At 33.4% G+C, this 22933-nt stretch overlaps 1 protein-coding gene across 1 annotated transcript; it reads right to left on the bottom strand.

The window, feature by feature from the left end:
• Window positions 1-6: 6 nt before the first annotated feature.
• Wdr33 (WD repeat domain 33) lies at window positions 7-22933 on the bottom strand. Its single transcript, XM_066404633.1, has 11 exons — window positions 22479-22933; window positions 18534-18691; window positions 18181-18450; window positions 12596-12747; window positions 2733-2830; window positions 2427-2553; window positions 2139-2372; window positions 1577-2085; window positions 1254-1520; window positions 491-958; window positions 7-435 (listed from the first exon to the last, which is right to left on the bottom strand). Exons 1-11 carry the CDS (start codon window positions 22579-22581, stop codon window positions 227-229), a joined length of 2595 nt encoding a protein of 864 aa, XP_066260730.1. The 5' UTR covers window positions 22582-22933; the 3' UTR covers window positions 7-226.

Here is a 22933-nt window from a genome sequence, read left to right as displayed (position 1 = left end):
CAATGGTTCAAATTCAATGCTTTTATTAAATTAATAAAAATCAATTATTAGGGCAACTAATGTTCTATACAAACGACAATCAATGGGACTTCATAGTATCAAAATACCAAAGCCCTTTATTGTAATTCAATTTCTGGTTATGGATGTAAAACTACCCATAGACCCAACAACCTCCGCACCTTTTTCAATCGGTAAATAGTCTTTAGGGAAAATTCAGTTATCACAATCACGCACCGCCTCTGCCACGCCCTCCTCTACCTCGAGGTCCGCCTCTTCCTTGCTTGGGTCCTCGTCCACCACTACGCTGCATCCCTCTGCCTCTTCCACGACCGCGGGAATCTTGATTAGGGCCATTCCAACTGTCTTCGTTCCTCGAATTAAAATTACGACCTCCTCTGAAGTTGGATCCATTGTTACGCTGCCAAGTCTGAGGTTCTAAAGCAAAATAAGAAGCTAGAATGTTAACTAATCCATTTGCCGATCCACTCACCTTCGTCGTAATATTCATCATTATAACCGTCATAGTCATTACTGTAATCCATGTTCCTGCCTCTGAATTCGTCTTCATCATACCAATCATAGGGAGGATAGTCATCATCTAGTAGATTATCGGGCTGTCGTCTAGGGCCTCCTAAAGGCCCTCCACGTTGAGGAATGTCTAAAATACCTCTCCTAAGAGGACCATCGCCACCTACAGATCCAAGCAGCGGTCTAGAAAGGTGGGAATTGAAACCACGAGGTCCATCTCGCATGTTTTCGCGCCCCATCGGTTCATCTCTCCCGAACAAACTGTCTCTGTCCATCAATCCTCGTATGTTTCCACTGCGGCCTCCTCCGGAACGGCCAAAATTCATATGGGGTGGACTTCTCATATCGAAATCACGTTGAGGAGGCGGGTGGAAGTCTAACACTTCCCGGTTTCTTAAGTCGGTATCTCCAAACATTCGAAGATCATTATCTGAATGGTGGAAAAATTTACTTAGTTAAATGTTTCTTAGTATGAAGGGTGCCCCTAAATTAGTGGTATAATTTCAATATATATGTATTTTTAAAATATTTCTCTAACTAAACTTAAAATCGATTAGAAGATTTAGTTTCTAGGAGAAATAGGTACAAAAAAAAATATTTACAAAAGGAATCAGTTTTAACACTCAGTCTCCAAACGATTTTGTTTCTATGTTCACGTGAAGTTTTCACCTTTTTATTAACACAGAATTGTTTACATTAATTTCGGAATACTCCGTACTACTCACCTCCTTTTGGATTAAACACCCTGAAATCTTGATCCATCACTCTCAAATCCTCATCCATCATCTGATCGCTATCATCAATATACCGATCATCCATATCCATGTTGTGCATCCGTTCAATTTCTTCATGATTGGTGTCCCTCAAATATTCATCTTCATCTGGGTCCCTGATCGGCATCACATCATGTAGCTCTTCGATGGCGCCGGAATCTATGAATTTCTGCAGCACTTCTGGGCCCTCAGAAATGGCTTTTTCCAGTTTAGAACCGGCTAAATAATGTTTTTGTTTGATAACAGAAGAGAATGTTTTAGGATTACGAGCTTACGTTCTACGGGAATTAGTTTTCCATAAATAATAATGGCATTAGGTGTAATCTTATCCAAAGGCACCACTCCAGGGGTATTCTCAGGTCCTGCCACAGTTTCATTCCATTGTGCTTGGAAATTTCTCGGAATCGGTTTACTAAAGGGAACCTTCTTAGGCTTGGCTTTATCTTCGTTAACCAGCAAACTAGAGTCCAAATCCAACCCTGGAATCGCAGTGTTTTCGTCCCCTATAAGGGCCGTAATCTCGACTTTATCTTCAGGTCCCATCCCGGGAATGACCGCATTAGGGTCATCTCCAACATCAGCATCTTCGAACCCGGCAATGCCGGTCGGTTGAGTGTTGAGGTTGTATTTGTCCCTCATAAGATCCCCAGGACGGTTTCTGGTCCAGAATTTGCTGGTGTGGTCGTTGGAGCCTGAGCAGAGGATGTGTCCTAGTGGATGCCAAGCTAAGGTCCAAACTATACTGTCGTGCGCTTGCTCTATAGCTCCCATTTCTTTATCCGCACTGGAAAAATTTTCGGTAAGTCGGAAAAAAATATTTTTCTGGCAAAAACGTACCCCACATGCCAAAACACAATGGCTCCATCAGACCCACCACTTGCAAATAAGCCTTCATGTACAGGATGCCATGCTACACTTGAAGCCTCTTTCTTGTGACCTCTGAATGTCTGTATTTCCTGGCTGAGATTTCTGAGATCAAACAGTTTCAACAAATGGTCTCTAGAGGCGGTTATCAGCCAGTTGCCATTAGCATTCCATTTGAGGTCCATTACGGTGGATTTATGAGCGTGTCTAAAGTGTATAAGTGGATGAAATCAGAGTTTAAAGGGTGTTTTGGAAACTTACAAAGTTGCCAGTGATTGGCCAGTCTTGGGATCCCACAGTTTAATGGGTTGTTGGTTGTCTTTGCTTCCGGAGACGATTAGACCTTTTTGGGGGTGCCAGTGGACGCATTTTACGTCTGCTCCATGGCCTTAAAATGAATGCAATTGAAAATTTATTTGACTCATATTCAATTTACAGGATGTGAATTAAGCATGTAGATAAACTTTGAGCTGCAGAGCTATTTTCGAGTCTGCTTACAGAATTTGCGCCTGGTAATAAATGTACACCGATTCTTCTGGTCTCATCAGCTTAGATTTACTGACTTACCCCTGAGTACTCGTTCCTCGTGGTACCGGAAAAAGTCCCATATTCGAAGAGTTCCGTCGTCAGAACACGTCACAAACTTGTTGTCAGATGGACTAAAGCTAAATAACATAATTTCTATCACAATACTATTCCTTCACAACAGGAATTGGGAGGATGAAGGAATTAAGGTATTAGGTGGACAGAATGGCGCAGATAGGAGTTGCTGCCGATACTTTCATGATTTTCAAACTACCTATGCAAAAATGGTACTAAGTAGACATCTCGACTTGAAATTTCAGGAGAAAAAAAGGTTTTTTTACGTTCAGTAAAAGAAATTACGGGTTCATTTAGAGGGTACAAAACCCTTGAATTTGAAACCTTTAAATATCCTATGCCTCTACCTATTTTGTTCTGGGTTTTAAAATCGACATATCTAGGCAATATCTTGCAATTTGAAAGTTACGCAGGGTGCTCCAGAAACATTGAAAATTAGTAAAAACACAAAAAAATGCTTTTTTCAGTCTGCACAGTGTATACTTTTTTTTGTAAATTGTGATATATTTCGAGTTATTTTCTTTTTTTTTTGACAAATTTTGAATTATGGGCTTGATATTGCTCAAAATGCGACAAATTTATTTTCCATATTTGTTCTGAGTTAGCTGACTGGTGGTGGCACAACGGCCTCCTCCTTCGCAATATTAAAGATTGAAACACACGAAAAACTTAATTTGCAAAAATCTTAAGATAGAAATCGAGGAAATCATGAATTTTTAGTTCTCTAGCATATCTTTTGGATGTAAAAAATGCCATTGCTCTATTTCTTGACTTTACGACTTTTACCATTATTTCCCCGACACCTCCAATAGGTGTAGCAACTTTTACCTGCTACAGTCACCCTGTAGAATATTTTATTTTAAAAGTAATAATTCATTATGAAGCCAATTTAACATATTTAAGAAATTAACAAATCAGTGTAAGTTTAAAGCCAATTAAAAGAAATATATTTAACCCTTAATGTGAGAATCAAATTTAAAAATAATTGAATTGGGTTGGTAAAAAATTGGCATATTTCAATAGGCAATAATTACAATTATTGTGATATTAGAGAATGTGCTATAACCTCTAATGGTGGTGGTAGATTTGGGGCCGAAAAGTGAGCCATGGGTTTCGCATTTTTGATCCGGTGCTGGATAAATTCGCAGGCAGTTACAAGACATTCACGATAATCTGCGGTGACACCTATTTCTGTATTTCTACTGAAAGGCCGTGGTTTAATTATTAATATTACGTTTAATTGAATCAATTAAAGGTATTTTTGAGTATTTACACCTCACAGCAACTACATACAATCACTAACGTTATTCTATACAGGGTGTTCGGAAATAACGTTGAAATATTTTGGGAGGCGATTGTAGAAATTAAAATCTAGAAAAAGTTCTTACAAACATATCTCAAAAATTGCTTTTTAAAGGGGAAACTCTGAAGATGGTTTTTTCGCAATATTTTCGAAACGGTTTACGATAAAATTATGAAATTCGGCACATTATAATAAGTTGGAATGGAATTTTTTTTCTGTGTTAATAATTGCAGATTTTAGTCAGGGACGTCACATACAGGGGATCTCCTACGTAAATGTTACCCTAATTTTTTTGTTTATGACACTTCTTAATTATTAAAATCAAACTACTGAATCTAAAATATTGTTAAGTAAAAGGTTCTCTTATTTCATCTTGTTAGGATAGACCGTTTTTCAGAAAAATTAGTTTTTATAAATCGATGCATGGCTGGAGCCCATTTTCAACATTCTTAATAATATTAGTCTCGTTATTGCTGGTTAATAAAAAAATTTATTACAAGGATTATGTGTATTCATATGCATTTTGATGTCCACGTAATCATGCATCGGTTCATGAAAATCCATATTTCTGAAAAACGGTCTATCCTAACGAGGTAAAATAATAGAACTTTTTTACTTAAAAATGTTTGCAATTTAGTAATTTGATTTAAAAAGTTAAGAAATATCACAAACAAAAATGTCAGGGCAACATTTACATAGGAAACCCCTGTATGTGACACCTCTGACTAAAATTTGCAATTATTAACACAAAAAAAATTCTCATTCCAACTTATTATAGTGTATCGCATATTATAAATTTAGCGTAAAGCGTTTCGAAAATATTACGAAAAAACCATCTTCGGAGTTTCCTTTTTAAGGGGTTCTAGCCCCTTTAAAAAACAATTTTTAGGGTATATTTATAAGAACTTTTTTATTATTTTAATCTCTAAAATCATCTCTCAAAATATTTCAACATAGTTTCCGGACACCCTTTCCGCCTTAGCCATCACAGATTCCCCGATTTGATAATCACGGTACGAATAGTTTGGCAAATAGTTCGCTAATAATTTGTCAAATCTCACGTGTGTGGGCCCATCTTTGTGTGAGGAGATACGGGTTTCAATATACAAAGTGAAAGGTTTCACTTATATTTTAAAGTTTTGCATCTAACTCCGGTAGTTTTTGAGATATTTTGGGGTTTACCACTGACTGGTTCCTTTTTGAAAATTAAATTTCTCTGTTTAGCAAAAAAAAAACAGTGAAGTAACATCAAGAAGTTGGGAGGGTAAAAGAGTGTCTGATCCCTTCAAGAGTAACTTACTGAGATTTTAATAATCGCGAATATGAAAAATTACCAAAACTATGCATGAAATTTTAAAAACTCAAGTGACCTTAACATTCTGTCAACAACTTCCGCAGAAGACAAATTTAGACGAATAGTACTATTTCTGTTGAAAAGATATGTTGGTGAAATTCGGCGCGTTAAATGGAGACCACCTTGTATAACACAGCTGAAGCATTTCAGAGTTGCAAAATAGAGTATTGGCACTATCAGTTTCTTCATATCGAGCGAATTGATGGTATCATAAGATAAAACTGATGAGATCATAGAGGGCTTTAAACTTTGTCGTACTTGAGGGGTTGAAGCTAGAACGATTTTAAAATATGCTTAATTGCCTAATTGAGCAGCATATTTTATGCCATAAAGGTACAGTGTGCAATAGGTGGTGGATATAAAACTTTTATACTCGAAACGTGAAGCGCTGCCAAGTTGCTAAATTTTAATGGAAAATGGGGATAGAGGTCACGTATTGATCGTTCTTTTGGTTTCCACAGAAGCGTTGTTGCAAAAGTTAACAGTACATTAACGTAAATTTATCCCTTAGGGCCAATATATTTCAAAATCCTGGAAATTTTCCCAGCAAGATAGTTTTCATAAAATCGACGAAAAAAGTTAATTTTTCCATTTTCGTGGAAATTATCTTGTTGGCAAAGTCAGTAGGGCATTGATAAAGGATAATCATTAAAAAAACCTCAACTAGGCGTTAAAATATCAGAGGATATGTTAATCTGTTATTCGTTGTGTGTTAAGAATTTTTTTATATGATCACCCGTTATACTGGACCTAGAGAACATAATATTGAACTAACTACTAATACTACAGCAAGTCCCAAAATGCACGTTTTTTTTCTTCAGAACTCGCCGTTTTGGAAAAGGGGGCTCTTCTGAATTCGACCACACGGATGTTAGGACAAACACGCTTTGAAGGCTGAGGTCCCTTCGTCAGGCTTCAGTTCACTTTTATTGGGAGCTTATTCGCCCATCTATCATTCACAAGGCCTAATAGATAAGTTGAATAATCAGTCACCGGGGTACTTGGAGTTTGCTATCCGCTAGCACGTTAGAAGTCTAAAATTTCCCCTAGTATTCTTCCTTTCCTTCTTTTAGCACTGAAGTCCTTTCAGATGTGGATGCTATAAGGAGAGATTGGCCTCCTAACCCACGGAAATAAGCACCACCATTTACTGGTCACATCCGCTTTCGGCATCCTTTGAGTCTCATGGGCACACGACGAATCATCTGGACAAGTGCTGACAGAATGGCGAGCTTTCATGAGTGTTAAAAGGGAATATTTTAAATAACCGATACCACTGTCCACCGGCATTAGTCAAACTCTAATAAACTGCTGTATAACTCTACCTGCACGGGACATCACGGGAAAATTCTCAAAAAACACACTTCTTGTCTCTCCCACCTTCTTCATTTGTTCATATATGACTTAAATACAGGATGGGTCAACACGAAACTGGAGATACTAGACACCAAAAGATTGTGATTGAGCTCAACAAGACATATCAACGTCGCTGGTTTAAGAGATACAGCGTATTCAAAGTTTAAATTTTATTTTAAAATTTTTCAATAATTGAGAAAATTTTAATAGTATAATTCTCAAAATTGGTAGTTTTATGTTTTTTAGTATGAAAATTACGAATTTAAAGCTTATTTTGGGATTGCTGCTAGAGGGCTCCGGTTTTATCCTATTATTTAAGTAATTTAAAACATATTTTTGTATTTGTTAAGCTATATTTAAAACAAATAGCGAATTTAAAAGAATGCTCAGTTTTACAGAGAAAATGTACTCTTGTTTAGCTTATCTAAATCTATCGGTTTTCAAGTTTTTTTGTATTTAAAGGGTTCAGTGTATTTTGTTATAATTTTTTTTTTCATTTTCATTCTCTTCGGGAGTTGCGACAGAGAATACAAGAAGTCGCGGATACATTTAAAAATAGGGAAATTTTGTTTAATATTTAGAGACAGTTAATAAAATATATTTTAAAATGTATTGAGGTAAGTGGTGGACACCTTCAACATTTAATTTTAAGTTTGTTATTATCACTATTAGCAATAATTATTATTGTTTTTATTGTTGCTTTGATTACTTCTCTGTCTTTTCATTTTTTTAGAATAAGATTCACGGCAAAATACATCGAACCTTTTAAATGTAAATAGCTTAAAAATTGATAGATTTAGACAACCTAAACAACAGTACATTTTCTCTGTAGAATTGAGCGTTTTTTTTTAAATTTTCGACTTGTTTTAAGCATGGTTCAAGAGAAAAAAAACATATTTTAAACTACTGAAATAATACGGTGAAATTAGTGCTCTCTAAGAGCAACGTCAAAATAAGCTAAAAAGTTATAATTCTTATTCCAAAAAATATAAAACTACCAATTTTCAGATTTATACTATCAAAATTTTCTTAAGTATTGAGAAATTTTAGAATAAAATTTAAACTTTGAATATACTGTATCTTTTAAACCAACGACATTGGTATAAGCCATATTAACCTTAATCATAATATTTTGGTGTCTAGTATCTCTAGTTTGGCCTATTTTTGGCTAGTGTTGGCCTATTTTTTCTAGCTCATTTTATATACAAGGTGTCCCTGAAATGACCGTAGAACGCTTCACCAAAAATAAAACCTTTCGAGCAAATTTATCTATATTCAATGTTGCTTTGTTCTGGCCTTAGAGAGCGCTAAAGTTTTCAAATTAATATAATTTTTTTCGAAATATATGCTAAACGCTTATCGATTTTCACTAATTTTGAAACTAAAACTTACTACATAAAGTGACGTATTTTGACGAAAGCGGAATCTTTTTTTAATGTGTGAAAGTACTAAAAATAGCGTATGGTTTGTAAATAAAAGTTTGTATTTTTGTTACGTCTTGTATTAATGACTTTAATTTTTTTTTCTGCTACTATCTTATTTTATTTTGAAACTTTTTTGTCTCTGGTAAAATTTTATCAGACATATAGTTTTTTTACAAAAAAATCTATTTATGGTATCTTAGAATTCATCACTGTTGTTTAGTCGGGGCAAAGAGATGAAAAAAGTTTCAATTCTAAATGACTATCAACTTTTCACACATTAAAAAAAGATGCCGTCAAAAGACATCAATTGATGTAGTAACTCTTAGTTCGAAAATTAGTGAAAATCGATAAAAGCATTTAGCAATTATTTCGAAAAAGCGATATTAATTTGAGGACATTAGCATTCTGTAGTGGTAAAACGATGCAACATTGGATAGAGGCAAATTTGCTTATAACGTTTTATTTTTGGTTAAGCGTTGTACAGTTATTGAAGCGAGACTCTGTACATTTTTTCGCACACGGGAACGAAAGGAACGAGATGGAAATGCCCCCCAAAGGAAAAAAAGGCGAGAACTTTCCATAAAGTTACCGGCCGTTTATCAGTGGAGTGAGGCTAATAAAATTTAGAACCGAAACAGTATTTTCTGCTGTGTCTTGTTGAATAATATAAAAATCTGACCACAGACTTCATTTCTCTTAAAAATACAGGGTGAGTGGTAACGGAGCCGACACAGAGCAGGTGCATATAGGAGACCTCAAAATATGACGATGTTATTACAATTTGATATTGACCTCCAAAGTTTGCTTGTAAATTTCTAAAAAACGGCATAATCTATTAATGCGTTATCACAACGCAACCAAATTGGGAATATGTTTTATTCTTAACATCTTTATTTGCTAAAAATGTGAAATCGATAGATGTACAATAAGGGTTAAATTAGAGGTAAGGTCTAAAAGGGTGAGGATTTTTTTATCTGTAAAGTAATAAATTTAATTCTGAAACTTTGACTCTCCTTCAAAATGTGTCGAAAACTTTATCATTTTTAATCAGATTAGAGTTTTGTAGAATAGAACAAAGTCAAATTTAAATGGATTACTAGTCAAAAAAAATGCGGCTTTTGACTGCTAAGCTATTTGTAATTTGCCAAAGTCGTGCAAGCAACAGATATCCTAAATATAGTATTACATCAGCGCAGTTTTATTTATTTATTTATTTTTATTCACAAGCCTACTTTGGAGATCAATATCTCCTCAACTATTAAACATAGGAAAAAATTCAACAAATCGTCATATTTTGAAGTCCACTACATCCCTGCTCTGCGTCGGTTTCGCCTTCTAAGATAATTTTCTTCTATATACAGGGTGTTTGAAAAAGTTAGTACAAAACTTAAGGAGGTGAAAGTAGAGCAAAAATAGTAAAAAAAGTTCTTATAAACATTGGTTCGACGGAGCACACTTTCTGAGATTTGGATCTCTAAAAGGGTCCTATCATTTGAATACTTTTTAAAATAACTTTCTTTTTAATTAAGATGATGGAATGAAGATGCAGGCAATAATCATACCATAGGGGTCTTTATCATAAATTCCCTAAAAATCAACTATAACTCAGAGTAGTTTTCTAACTACTCTTAATAGAAATTTTTGATTTTTTTAAATTCTTTTGAATTATCAAGCAAATGGTATAATTTTTTAATGAATTAGACTTTTGAAGGAAACATTTCTCTACTTTTTTTTCGAATACTGCATAATTTAGTCAGAAAGAATAATTTTTTAAATAAATTCAGAACAGTAACATTTTTTAATATTTTCACATAGTAGGCATCTTTCATAGTAATAATTTCATTGTAGTGATTGTTGCTTTCTGTAATGGAAATAGTCTGCACGCTAAAAGAGGCCTACGGTCGTCCCTACAAAGTTGCAAATTATCATAATAAACTGAGAAACGTAAGAATTTAAATGATAGCACGCGAAAGTAACCATCATTACAATAAAACTGTCGCCATAAAAAAAGCCTACTTTGTGAAAATGTTAAAAAATGTTACTGTCGTAAGCCATATTATATTAAAAAATTATTATTTCTGACTAAACTATGGAGAATTTCAAAAAAAAGTAGAGACATGTTTCCTTCAAAAAAGTATAATTCTAAAAAAATATTATTTGCTTGATAATTAAAAGGAATTAAAAAATCGACACATTTCTGTTAGGGATAGTTAAAAAACTACCTTTATTTATATATACCTTTATCAATTTTGATTAAACTTTTGATAGTTAAAGACCCTTATGATATGATTATTACCTACAGTTTTCAAGCCATTATCTTAATCAGAAAAAGTTATATTAAAAAATATCCCAGTGATAGGACCCCTTTGGAGGGCCATATTTCAATAACGGTGCTCTGTCGTACTAATATTTATAGGAACTTTTTTACTATTTTTTGACTCTATTTTCACCTCCTTAAGTTTTGTACTAACTTTTTTAAACATCTTGTATAATTTTCTATATCTACGATAATCAGTTTATGAATTATTTAGTAAAAAGGGTACATTCGTTTATTTTTCAGGGTATCTGCCGAAATAGTGGAAATTATATAGTTCGAAGCAGTACTTTATTGACGTACTTAGACTCTCTGCTAGATATTATCTTGGAATCACCGTGTAGGAGTGATAATCAGCGTAAATATATGACTATACTGTGTTAATTGACAGAAAAATGAATGCTTTCAACTGCAACATAACAAATGGACAATAACGGGTGATCATTAAAGAATTACTTAGAGTCAAATTATTGAATTGCTGGTAGCTTTATCAAGAGCACATTTTGCTTGGAAATAGATCACAGATAAACCACCTCTTTACTTGAAACTTAACAATAACTTCATTATTGCTAAACTTGGCGGCACTTCAATTATTTGACCCTTGACCGTTACAATAATGATTTTGTTCTTTCAATTGACCTTCCGAAAGGGTAGCACCTAAAAATAAAGTAAAAACTGCAAACGTAATATTGAAGAGTTTGAGTAACATAAATGATAAATATATGTGAAAAACTAATTGCACTTCTTTTTTGTCATTATTCACTAAAATTGAAGATATTCTGGAGATCGACTGATAATTAGAAATACCTTTAATGAACTGGCCCTAGACCCTTGAGGTGCGAATCGAACGAATCCGCATCTGATTGAAGTAAAAAATGACATGGTCTTCATTTTATTTTTATTGAATATTTTCCAAAATTTCTCCTTTTGATATCATGTGAATGCGTGATCATTAGAATCGAATCTCAAGATCGTAGACCGCCAGGACTGAAAATCTCGAATAAATTTATTAATTAATCAAAAAACCCGAATAAAACATCGAAATCAACATCTGTACTACCTCCGGTACATTCAAAAATGAAGCAATTCCCCTTGGCAATTATTGCATGAAATTTCTTGAAGATAGTAGTGGAGGCTATAGGTGTGGATGGAAGATAATGGAGCTTTATTTCTAACATAAGATAACACGATTCTCTCGATCACTTTTTAGTAAAAAGAAAAGGTTTTTCTTGCATATTAAAACAAACGTTTAAATAAAACTTCCTTTGAGGGTAAATAATTTATTTTATTTTATTCGTTCCTCAAGCTCCAGCTACTCCTTTTATAGTTCCTTTCCATAGGAGTCACCATCTTCAATGTGGTATTCGTTGCTTTGACAGTTGATTTCCTCATTGCAACAATAAAATAATTCGAGAACCATTTCTCCGATTTTAAAACCCTGACGGTGAAGCCTCGCAAGGCGATATATTTATAGTTTTAATAATTTTTCATATTTTTATTCAATAATGTTTTTATACAATGCAAGCTTAAAAGTAGTAAGCATTTATATTCGAAAACTGGTTATTTTACCATCATTTGTTAGATTCTGCCTATGTGTGAACTGTCGTATTATGTAAAGGATTGGGACCAGGAACCGGAGGTCTTTAATATTATCATTTTCGTTTTCATTTTAAAAAAGTAACCAAATTTATTTTATGAAATATTTCCGAATCAGACGTTCAAATTAGACGTATAAACGAATCAAACAAATTACTATTTCTTTAACTTTAAGGCCGCGGGAGGTACTGAAATAACAATGCAAATCCTTGAATCTTCAAGCCCGATGCTAAAGCCGTACATAGCAAAAAGACCCAAGGACCCGACTCTTGAATTTGAGCTCAAAACGAATTTATTCCAAAATAAAGGAAATTACATCACGATACAAATCACAGTTAAATATCACAGAACGTTTTAAATCTACGCATTTCTTTCTCTTTATTTTATGGTTGGCTTATCGTAAAATGAGGGGGAGGGGAGGCAGATTTTATTTCAACAAAACGGTTTACAAGAACGACTAAAATGAAGAGAAGTTGTAGATACCTTATGCCGCGGAGGGCCTCTTTGTGCGCCTGGAAGACTTTGACGTTGTTCATGTTTGACTGCCAATATTTGACGAAACCCGCATGGTCGCCTGTCACCATCCAACTGTCATTGTGACTCCACACCATCGTTCTTACGGGACTGTCGTGGGCCTAAAAAAACATTTACAATTGTTACTACAATACACCCGAGTCTAAGGTTTTACGATATATTTGGAGCACCGCTAGGGCGTTTATTTCAATAAGAGTTCGGAAAAATCTTATATTACCGGAATTTGAAATATTTTTCCTGAACTGTGAGCATTCATACTTTAATAAAACAAGTCAACATCGCAAATTATGTATATGGGCGCGTTTGCTGAAATTTAATAATATAATATTTGGCGAATGCGACCAATGTGTCTCAAGTAAGTAGTCTAACACATCTTGAATTTAATATGTCTATAAAAATTTGACATCAGCTGCGTTTCTAACCTCATTCATACGTCAAATATGGCCACTGTCACTATTTATTATTTATCTATCATTATTAGCAGCTTTATCGGATATAAAAACCGTCATCAAGTTGACATTGACCTTTTGATAGAAAACGATCGATTATTAGAAACAATTAGATCAGAAAGTTAGAAATATCTGTAGCATCCCGTTTGCAACTCTTCGATATTTCTAACCATTTCTCACGATCCGGAATTTGTTCTTTCCTGCTTCAAAATAAAAAATTGATTATTACCAACTGGTGATTTTTTTTATCGACCACCCTGTATTTTATCGTGATGCAGGTATATTTGATGACACCTAAAGCATTTACGATTTTGGTTAACAGACAATTGACAAAAAAGTTGACACATTTTTAATTACGGTTATGAGCGGTTCTAAGTGATCACGTGTAGTCATTCTCGAATTTTAAATGAAAGGAGGGTTTTTAAACATTAATTGTGTTTAACAAATACAAACCCACCAAAAAATTTTTACTTTGTTTCACTAAATTGTAGAGTTTGAAATTAATGTAAAAATAATGAATTTTCTATAGAAGGACATTGTATGTATCGAAATAATCGATTGACAAAAAGGTAGAAGTATATAGTCACACACAGGCGTTTTTTAATGGTATCAAAATCAAATTGTGATAGATCGTTGAAAAATAAGTCTTGATTGATTAATAAACTGATATCTATAAATGCGTAATTCTTGAAATACAGGGTGTTTAAATTGTAATATCATCTATTTAAGAAATGGCATCTTTAGGCCATAGCTTATTGCAGCAAATAGTATTTATTTTTAGGTGTGCCCGAACTAATCTATATGTTTTTAAATATTATTATCAAGCCTCCTAGGGTAAAAATTCTATTGTGTTAAAAGGTAGTTCAATTATCATTTATTAAAATAATTTAATTTTTTATACTTAGACTGGACTTATTTTTCGATGACCTCTCGCTCATTTCATTTTGCATAATGAAAGGCTATTCAATCGATATTCAAAAAAATATTTTCCAAAAAAATCCGTTTTTGACGTTTACAACTAACGTTAAATTATTTTGAATTAATGATCTAAAACAATTGAGTGCTGCAAACAATTGCCGACATTTCCTAAAAGTGAAGCAATTTGTTGACTGGAAGGCCGTCATGCATTAATGTTCCCAGAACGTCATTTTGTCATCATATGTGAATTATGCGCCAGCGCAAACGATGCATTTAATACATAAAGGGTATGATGATGCCACTTCTCCCAATTTCACCGTCATAGATTGGCATTCCATTTGCGAAAAAGGGTCTGCAACACTATAAAAATCGATGGTACATCCAGTTCTTGTAGATCGTTGTCTTGATCGCTTAAACCGCACTTAATCAAAAATTTGTTATGTGAATAAAGAGTTTTTGACTTAACAAGAACCGAGACCAGTCATATATGAATCCACCTGGGTGTTACATATCTAAGAGTTGCTCTTGAAGTTAATTCAAAACTCAGTTTTATAAAAAAAAGTTGAGTTAAGCGTGATTATTCGCCGCCAAGACAATAACATGGAAACCATAGGAATTATTTTTAGTTTTTATATAATTTCGAACTCTACAGATTACTAAAAAAAGAATAAAAACACTTTGGTGTGTTTGCGTTTGTCAAGCTCAACTAGTTTTAAGATACCCTCCTTCGCTTTAAAACAGCTTTAATATGACATTTAAGAATTTGTCAACTTTGTATGTGGACCAAAACTGGCACAATTTTTAATCGAAAACGCTATAAACAAGAATTGTGTTTTAGACCAACTTCAAGGCTGGCTCTGCTTGTTCAGAACAGAGTTTTACTTGTGATCATTATTTTAAATTAAATGCGGCTAGCCTGATTTCCAATTAAATTGAAAACGCTTCTCATGCTTTTAAAAAATGGGGAAAAATGCAGAAGTTGTTGGTGTTAAGTGACCGTGGAAAAGACCCGGTAGTGTCATATTGTCAAGTTATTCTAGAATAAATATGGTGGCGCAAAAAGTCGCATTAGACTAGAGCCAAAACTAAAGTATTTTCCAAGATGTATTATTGAAATAATAACAACATTTTTCACGTTTTTAAGCATCTATAGTAGATTCTTCACGATTCGGAGTTAATAAGGCGGATAAGGACCAATTTTAAAAATTCACAAAAAAAATTACAAAATTTAAGAGAAATTTAAATTGCCAAACAGGAAATAATTCAAATATCTCTGAAAACTTCCAAGATTGCACGTGGCATATGGCATGTGATATATGGGAAAGCGACGTTTCTGTCACTTATACCCTTTACGGTTGGAACTTGCAAAATGGAGACACTTTGCTCTGCGGACCAACGCCGCCATGCTCCAGACTGATGTGTTCGCCATTCTCGCATGCAGGCTTGAACTATTATTTGATCCGCCAAGAAAAGACAAAATCAATACACGCCCCAATAGTAGGAGGGTTGTGGTATTAGAGCGTAGTACGGTATAGACAGGAAACACTCTAAGGAAAACAATAAAATTTGTCTCTATTGGGTTTCGAAGCACGACAAGGGGTTTCCGGGTAATGGGGAACCAGATCGTTTGGTCAGACCGATCTTTGAATCAGTGACTTATCGGCCTGAACTCATCGTGGGGATCTTCAGAAGAGTTGTGTTCCTATCTGTGAGATTGACGATTGAGCGGATGTTCCTGTGCCGCTGGACAATTGCCAATAGCATGCGGCAAGCTGGGGAACACTCAGCCAGACCAAATGTGAGGCTTCTTCTTCGATTTGAAAGGAAGAATGTGAAGATGGTAGTCGGATTATTCAGTGGCCACTGTCACTTCCAGCAACATAAACATCTGGTGAACATTGCCGCGTGGCCCGGGTGCAAGAAATGCCTTGAAGACGATGAGACATTTGGACATCTACTGCAGAACGTCCATCTTACACATGTGTACCAGAATGTAATACTTGGAACAATCAATCCTATTGTCCATAAAGATCAAGAATTTATATACCAATAGATTCGTCGGCTTCATCAAGTCGACGAGATGGAACGTGTTCAACAAAGTAATCTAGATGTAGGCACACGTAATAAAGGTACTATCGTACCACGTGCTCTCCTCTGATTCACTCATTTTTTCACAAAGACTCTCTTTTTTTCATTTCATTTGGTACATACTGGTAATTGTACAAAATTATAGTTGCTTAATTAACGAATCTGTCAAACGTGGTAAAAAGCAATTTGGTGGAGTTCACGTAGGAAACACCTACAATGAAGTATCAACGACGACTATAAATTACGAAACCGAGATTATAGTAATCAAGCCGTTCTACAGTCAATGTGTGATTGATAGGAAGTGAACTGAACTGATTAGTATTTAAAAGACCGAAACCCGTCTTCGGGGTGCTGAAGTCGATATCACACACTGACGCTAGTAAAAACGCTTGTCTTGTACTACCTTGGCCATATTTAATTATAATTGTTGTTGGTACTTCATGTTTCATGAAGGAGACATGTTTGCTATATTAAGCTACCAACTATTTTTACCCTTACAATACTAATACAATTACGAGGGCTTTCGATCTATTTGGGAAACTGTAAAAATATGCCTAGAATTTGTTTATGATATAAATTTGCATGTCCGTATTTGCAAAAAAAATGTATTATGTGTAAAACGGCGTGTTTAAAACTTAAACTGTTTATGAAAGACAATATTAAAGATTTGGCAATTTTCATATTTTTCCAAATCTTTTGTAACAGTAAAAGAACTTCACAACGCAATTTTTCCTAATTAACCAACCTACAACTTTTCTTGCAGCAAGAAATTCCATGTTTGATTTTACATTTCGCAACTGTTCATTTCTTTTATAATCTGGTAGACAACTACAGCTTTTCGATTGTGATTTTACTCAGTATGTCTTACAGGAGGATTAATACTATGTAAATTTTGGTTACGAAAAGAGTCTTTTGAGTCAATAAAAACGTGGTCTTCGTATAGAAAAATAAGTTATTTCAATTTATCTCTCAGGCGCCGTGTGATCTAGACTGGAATTGAAGGTAAGAAATTTCACAGATGCGATTGGCATACTATTAACCCTCAAAGAGTTGTTTTCAGTCATGTCATGTGAATTTTTACCTTAATAACTCAATTTTCTACGTTTTCGGATCAATAAACAATTCGGCTTCTAATAAATACGAAAATGTTTGTTAAAAAATTTTAAAAAAATTAAAGGCATATCGTTCTCGATTGTTAAATATAATTTACACAACACATGAAATAAAACAATCTTATATGAAAAACACGTCCTTTTCGCAAATGGAATTGATGAATTATTAAGCCATTTCGAAGGCATCCTGCGTAAAATTATAACCGAAAATCTATCGTCAAGCTGCCGAACACAAAATAGAGTCTCAATTCAAGAAAAATAATTGTTCCACTCATTTTGTTTAATTACTGTTATGGATAGAATGAAAGTGGAAAAGTAATAGACAATCAAATTGAAAGCAGAATGCGTTACCTCTTTTATTATCTTTGGATGCATAATACCCATTTTTGTTAAGGCTTGCCTATTATTTTTAAGCGTTCTGAGGATGCCACAATATACAGTGAAATGTCCACAGTTTTAAATACCGACTTGGTGTTTTATTTTCAGCCAATTCCTTACACAAACCATTCACATAAAGTTTTACAGATCGTAACATTACTCATATTGCAATCACAGTCTCGTGAAATTTTGAATTTATGGTTTTGTATGCTGTATTTTTTTTAAAGCTAGTTTCTAGCGAAAGTAATAAACATAATAAACAACGAAAAGACATTGATGAGTGATGGCATTAAAAACTTGACGTAATGGCGTAGCTCTGAATATTATTGTGAAAATCACAAAAATTGTGGGTAGCTGCAATAAAATATACACCCGGAGTTCCAAATGCAAAAAAATTAATCGCAAATATATATAAATATATAAAAAATTAGTGCATTTCTTAAGAAAATTTCAACTGTACAGTGATCTTAAAGAAACCGAAAACCTGCTTAACTTCAAGTAACTTGATTTTTACGACACTAAAACTCACTTTGCTCTCACCCTTTCTTCAAGTTTTACTTTAATTTTAATACGCATTCATAATACTTACTTGCAAAATTGTCTCAAAATTAAAAGTCAACCCGTTCCAGAGGGTAAACTCGCCGGAACTAGCCCCAGTTACTAATCGCCGCCCTTCCGGCGTCCATGCCATGCAAAATATGGGGCACCGCATTTTATTCGTGGCAGTTTTAACAAATCTAGTTGTAACACAATTTATAGGATTATCCGGATATGAGGGAGGGGGCATGAGATCCGGGTAATACATCGCGTCCGGCTGCAGGGCGCGGCGGTCTCTGTAGTCCCTTTGCCAAATGCGAGTCTGAAATGAAAGCACACAAATGTTAAAAAGAAAATCAAAAATATGGGAGACAATAATAATTGAAGCAAACGTAAATAACTTACTTCAAGTTCTTTAATTACAGAAGCGTTATAGTCGACAGTTTTACGCATTACTGACTTTCTAAGACGTTTTCCATCGAAGTCTTCCAGTGTCATGTTTCCTAGCGGTCCAGGCAATGGCTTCATGAATGGTTTGAATGGAGGACGGTTGTGATTGTAGCCTGCAAAAGAAATGTAGTGTTAAATGAATCCAAAATAGTTTATGGTTAAAGATACAGAAAAACAAGTGGCATGTTATCACTGGACTCCCCTAGAAGTACACAAACTTTAACTCTTAGATGTAGGTTGAAAGTGACGAAACACTAACAGGCTTTTAATAGATTATAGGTAACAATAAGAAACAATGTTGTTTCAGAAACGTGATAGCCTGAAATTAATTGAAATATCTTCTCCACTTACATTCTCTTTTAATTTTAAATTTGTACTGATTGTGGACTTTGTGAGGAAATTTGAGTTAAAATTTAAAGTACAACTATCCATCAGAAAAGCGTCTGAATAGGTTAATGTAATTTAACTATAGATATAAAAATTAAAACAAAATATTAAAATCTACTGAAACATATTGGCGTAAGTTTTCATTCAACCATAATTCTTTTGAAGCAATATGAGCTGTCAGAAAGCATAGCAAACAAAGGAGAAAGACCTGTAGTCCCTGTAGAACGAATTTGATATAATTGGAAGATGAATAAAATATTAGCCAACTTCAATTTGAGGAAACTTCCTAAATAGATGTCACAGTACGGTACCAAGTTTCATTGAAATAGAAATACAAAGTGTTAGCCAAGAAAGAAAAAATGTTTAAATAGTTTATTTTCTATTGAGTCAAGAGAGCATCTTCTGAGCTCTCTGTCTTTAAATAGTTACCATATAAACGTCAATTTTTGAAATAATTAAAAATTTGCTATTTTTTCGTTAGGGAGAATTTTGTGAAAAAATAGATATACCAGAAAGTGGAGACATTTAATTAAAAGAATTTTTCAAACAAAAAAAAGTGCATACTGACACAACTAAACATGGGATACATAATCTTGTAACTTGAGGAAAGCTAATGAAAATTTATCATTAAATTTATTATGAAAAAACAGACAATTTGCATTAATACCTTATAAAAGGTATTTCAGAAGAAAATAGTGCCCGAAAATGACTTGTTTTTAAATTCATTAGTTACGATTCAGATAAATGATTCTTGTCACACAAAATTGGTAGGTATAATCTATTAAACATCTATTGATCCTGACGTTACAGATTTCCATCTCTGTTAAGCAATGCGGTCAAATGTATGTCAAGTGAGATGCAATGACAATGGTCATGTATTTTCTACATCATACTTACTCTTTTTGGAAATTGAAGAATACACCATTATTGTGTTATCAAGTAAATTTGATTTGAATTTGAAAAAAATGTGTTTAAATCTAAGTTTTATTGTAGGAAATGAAATTCATTGATAAGATTAACTTAATATTACATCACATTGAAAAGATATATATGGACAAATAAAGTAAATAACAATTACAAACAAAATCAGAAGCTTAGAAAATCTAAGCAAAGCCTATAGTATAGTCGCTTGTCCCTACTATATAAAGCTGATAAGAAGAGGTGCTAATAGTAAGGAACCCTGAATAACATACACGACTCCCTTATCTCTAGGAAAATATCAATATTTCACTATTTTCTTTTATGAAACAAATAAGTATAAAATAGCTGCTTTCAGTATATTACCCTGAAGCAAATCCCTAATAGTGTATCAAAGCAAAATATTATGACTCCATCAAAGTAAAGTAGAAGTTTTTACACTACTGGCCCCTTCCAGATCACTGCTGATGACTCTCAAAGCATAGTCAAAGTGTCAATGTGACTATCAAACCTCAGTTTGCTGTCAATCCAGATCTCCGAGACCTTGGGGACATCAAAAGTACATTCAATCTGCCAGCTCCATGTTATTTATTCCTTACTTATTTGCACTACACTACTCTTTCACCATCTAACATTTCCTCTCCAGTGACCCCACTTCCCAGATTTTAGTTTTTTACTACTTGTCTTTAAATCCAATTTTCAAAAATTTTAAATATTATTAGAAAATGTTAAATTTTCACAAAAATTTCAAAAACCAACAAAATATTTAATAATTAATTAAATTTTAAAATTTAATAAAATATATAAGAATATACATTTTCAATAATTTACAAAAATTTCAAAATCCACAAAATTACAAAAAACTTATCAAATTTTCAGGAATTGACAACTTAAAACTAACAAAATTTTCAAAAATTCACAAAATTTTGATGCAAAATTATGAAGACAACTTTTCTGAATTCAAAGAAAAGCTTAAAAACCATAATGGGCTGATCATGAGCTATACAGATTAAACATATATGGATTGTTTTGTGGATGTAACAAATACAGTAAAATACCTAACAGAATACTATTTCTCCACTAGATACATACATATTACTTATTTACAAAGTAAAAAAATATATATCTTAAAATCAACATTTATGGATTTGTCTTTATAGCTAACAATGGCAGTTGGCAGTATAAGACCTATAATAAATAAAAAAGTTCTTTTGATAGTACCCTCTAGGACAATAGCAGAAATTATTTCATTCATATGTTTCTGTAACTAAATGGTACCAAGAAAGTATGGTTTGTGAACACTTATGAGTATGGTTATGACGAGTAACAGATAGAAAATATATTCACAAATACTTAAGAGAACAGCTCAAAAAGGTCAAAGAAACTCTCAAAAGAACAATTAGTGAAGGGAAAACTTGAGGTTATCAACATAGTAATTTATGGTGTACAAGGCAAGTTGTAAAAAATTTTATATTATGGTGCCAAATGACAATGAGAAATTTGTTGTCTATTAATAAACCACAGCAACAGCTTAAAAAGTGTATTGTAAATTATAAGCAAAGTAAGTATTCCATAAAGTCACACTGTACCTCATTCAGTATGTTATGTTCATTGTTTCAATCCAGATGAAGTTCAAGTGAGTTTAAGATTACGAAGTCAAAGTGATTGAAAATTTCAGGCCAATCTAAAAAAAATTGAGAACTAATTTGATAAATACTTTGATTTCTTCACAATCTAGGTAACATTTCACTCTTTATGTGACAATGACATTTTATAAATTCCATACTAGAACTAAGGAAACAGAAAAACTTCTATTTAGTTTTTACTTTAAAATGGACGTTATAGCCTACCAAATATCCTCAAGAATACCTATTAATGATGAGGTTGAAAAAGTTTATCTCTGCTGATTTATTTAATCAAAAGGATTTCCAGTGAGATGTCATAGTCGATACTTATCTCTTACTCTATATGCTATCATCAGTATCATCACTTGACGATAATAATATAAACGTTCAATTTGCTATCCCTCCAGAAATGATCTGTGACTATCATACTAATATCATTGTTAAGTGCTGTTAAAAGTGTCAAATTTATGATTCAAATCTAACCCCATCATATAACTACCAAAATTTTCAATCAGCCGAAAGCTCTTTAAACTTATTTGAAAGAAATTTTTTTGGGTAGCTGAAAATGCAATTTGAATTGTAAGTGACTTTTTAAAATTGAATATGTTAATCTGATTTTTTCAATTGGTATGAACTTAATCCAGGTTGGAACTATCCATATAAATATACTGATTGTGTTGTTGACTTATGTAAATGTTATAATCCCAGGTTAAGCCACATCACAACAATAGCATAGCAATAGCAGCAACATATTTTGGATTTGTCATTAAACTTGTTATGAGCAGCATAATATTTTTTAGAGATTTTGGGACTCTGTTTTAATGTAGAATAGGTACCTATCAGACTCCCTATCAGGAATGGATTCGAGTACATAAAATTCAAAACTCATATAAGATCTACAGTTAATTTTATGAATACAATAAGGATAGAGTTCAATAAAGTATAAAATTTTTAAAAATCATGCACTTACCCATATGTTGCATGGGTGCAACTACATTCGGTGGTGGAGCTGCCATATTCGGAGGCGGAACCGCCAAATTTATGCTCGGCGGTGGTTGTGAAAATTCCATCATCTTTCCCGGAAAACGCGATTTACAAATTAACGACAATTACTCTAAATTTAAGTTTACAAAGTCTTTTTCCAACTAAACAAAAATTCGACGCGGGCCTAATGTTTCCGAAATAGAGGCCATTTTTTCAGGCACAAAACGTAAACAACTTCAGGTTTTATTTGGTAACTAGAACACTAACCGATATCAAAATACTAGGAACAGATATTTCTAACGTCTTCGAAATGAAATAATACGAACAGGAATTCCCTTTTTATTTAGAAATAAGTGTATTTTCATTTATAAAATTTTACACGCGACACGAGACACGACCATTTCACCATTTTTGACAATGCTAGTTACCAGTACTAATACC

This window comes from Euwallacea similis, chromosome 35, assembly GCF_039881205.1.
Source record: "Euwallacea similis isolate ESF13 chromosome 35, ESF131.1, whole genome shotgun sequence".
Classification (NCBI taxonomy): Eukaryota; Metazoa; Arthropoda; class Insecta; order Coleoptera; family Curculionidae; genus Euwallacea; species Euwallacea similis.
The sequence above is the reverse complement of the archived record's forward strand: the minus strand, read 5'-3'. Positions and strand labels throughout refer to the sequence as shown.

Excerpts from the sequence above, each read along its gene's own strand:
- Wdr33 (XM_066404633.1), bottom strand. The coding sequence starts at position 22,581 with ATGATGGAATTTTCACAACCACCGCCGAGCATAAATTTGGCGGTTCCG. Across the intron at positions 2,554-2,732 it reads CGAGGAACGAGTACTCAGGG|GCCATGGAGCAGACGTAAAA; the intron begins GTAAGTCAGTAA and ends ATTCATTTTAAG. Across the intron at positions 2,373-2,426 it reads GGCCAATCACTGGCAACTTT|ACACGCTCATAAATCCACCG; the intron begins GTAAGTTTCCAA and ends TATACACTTTAG.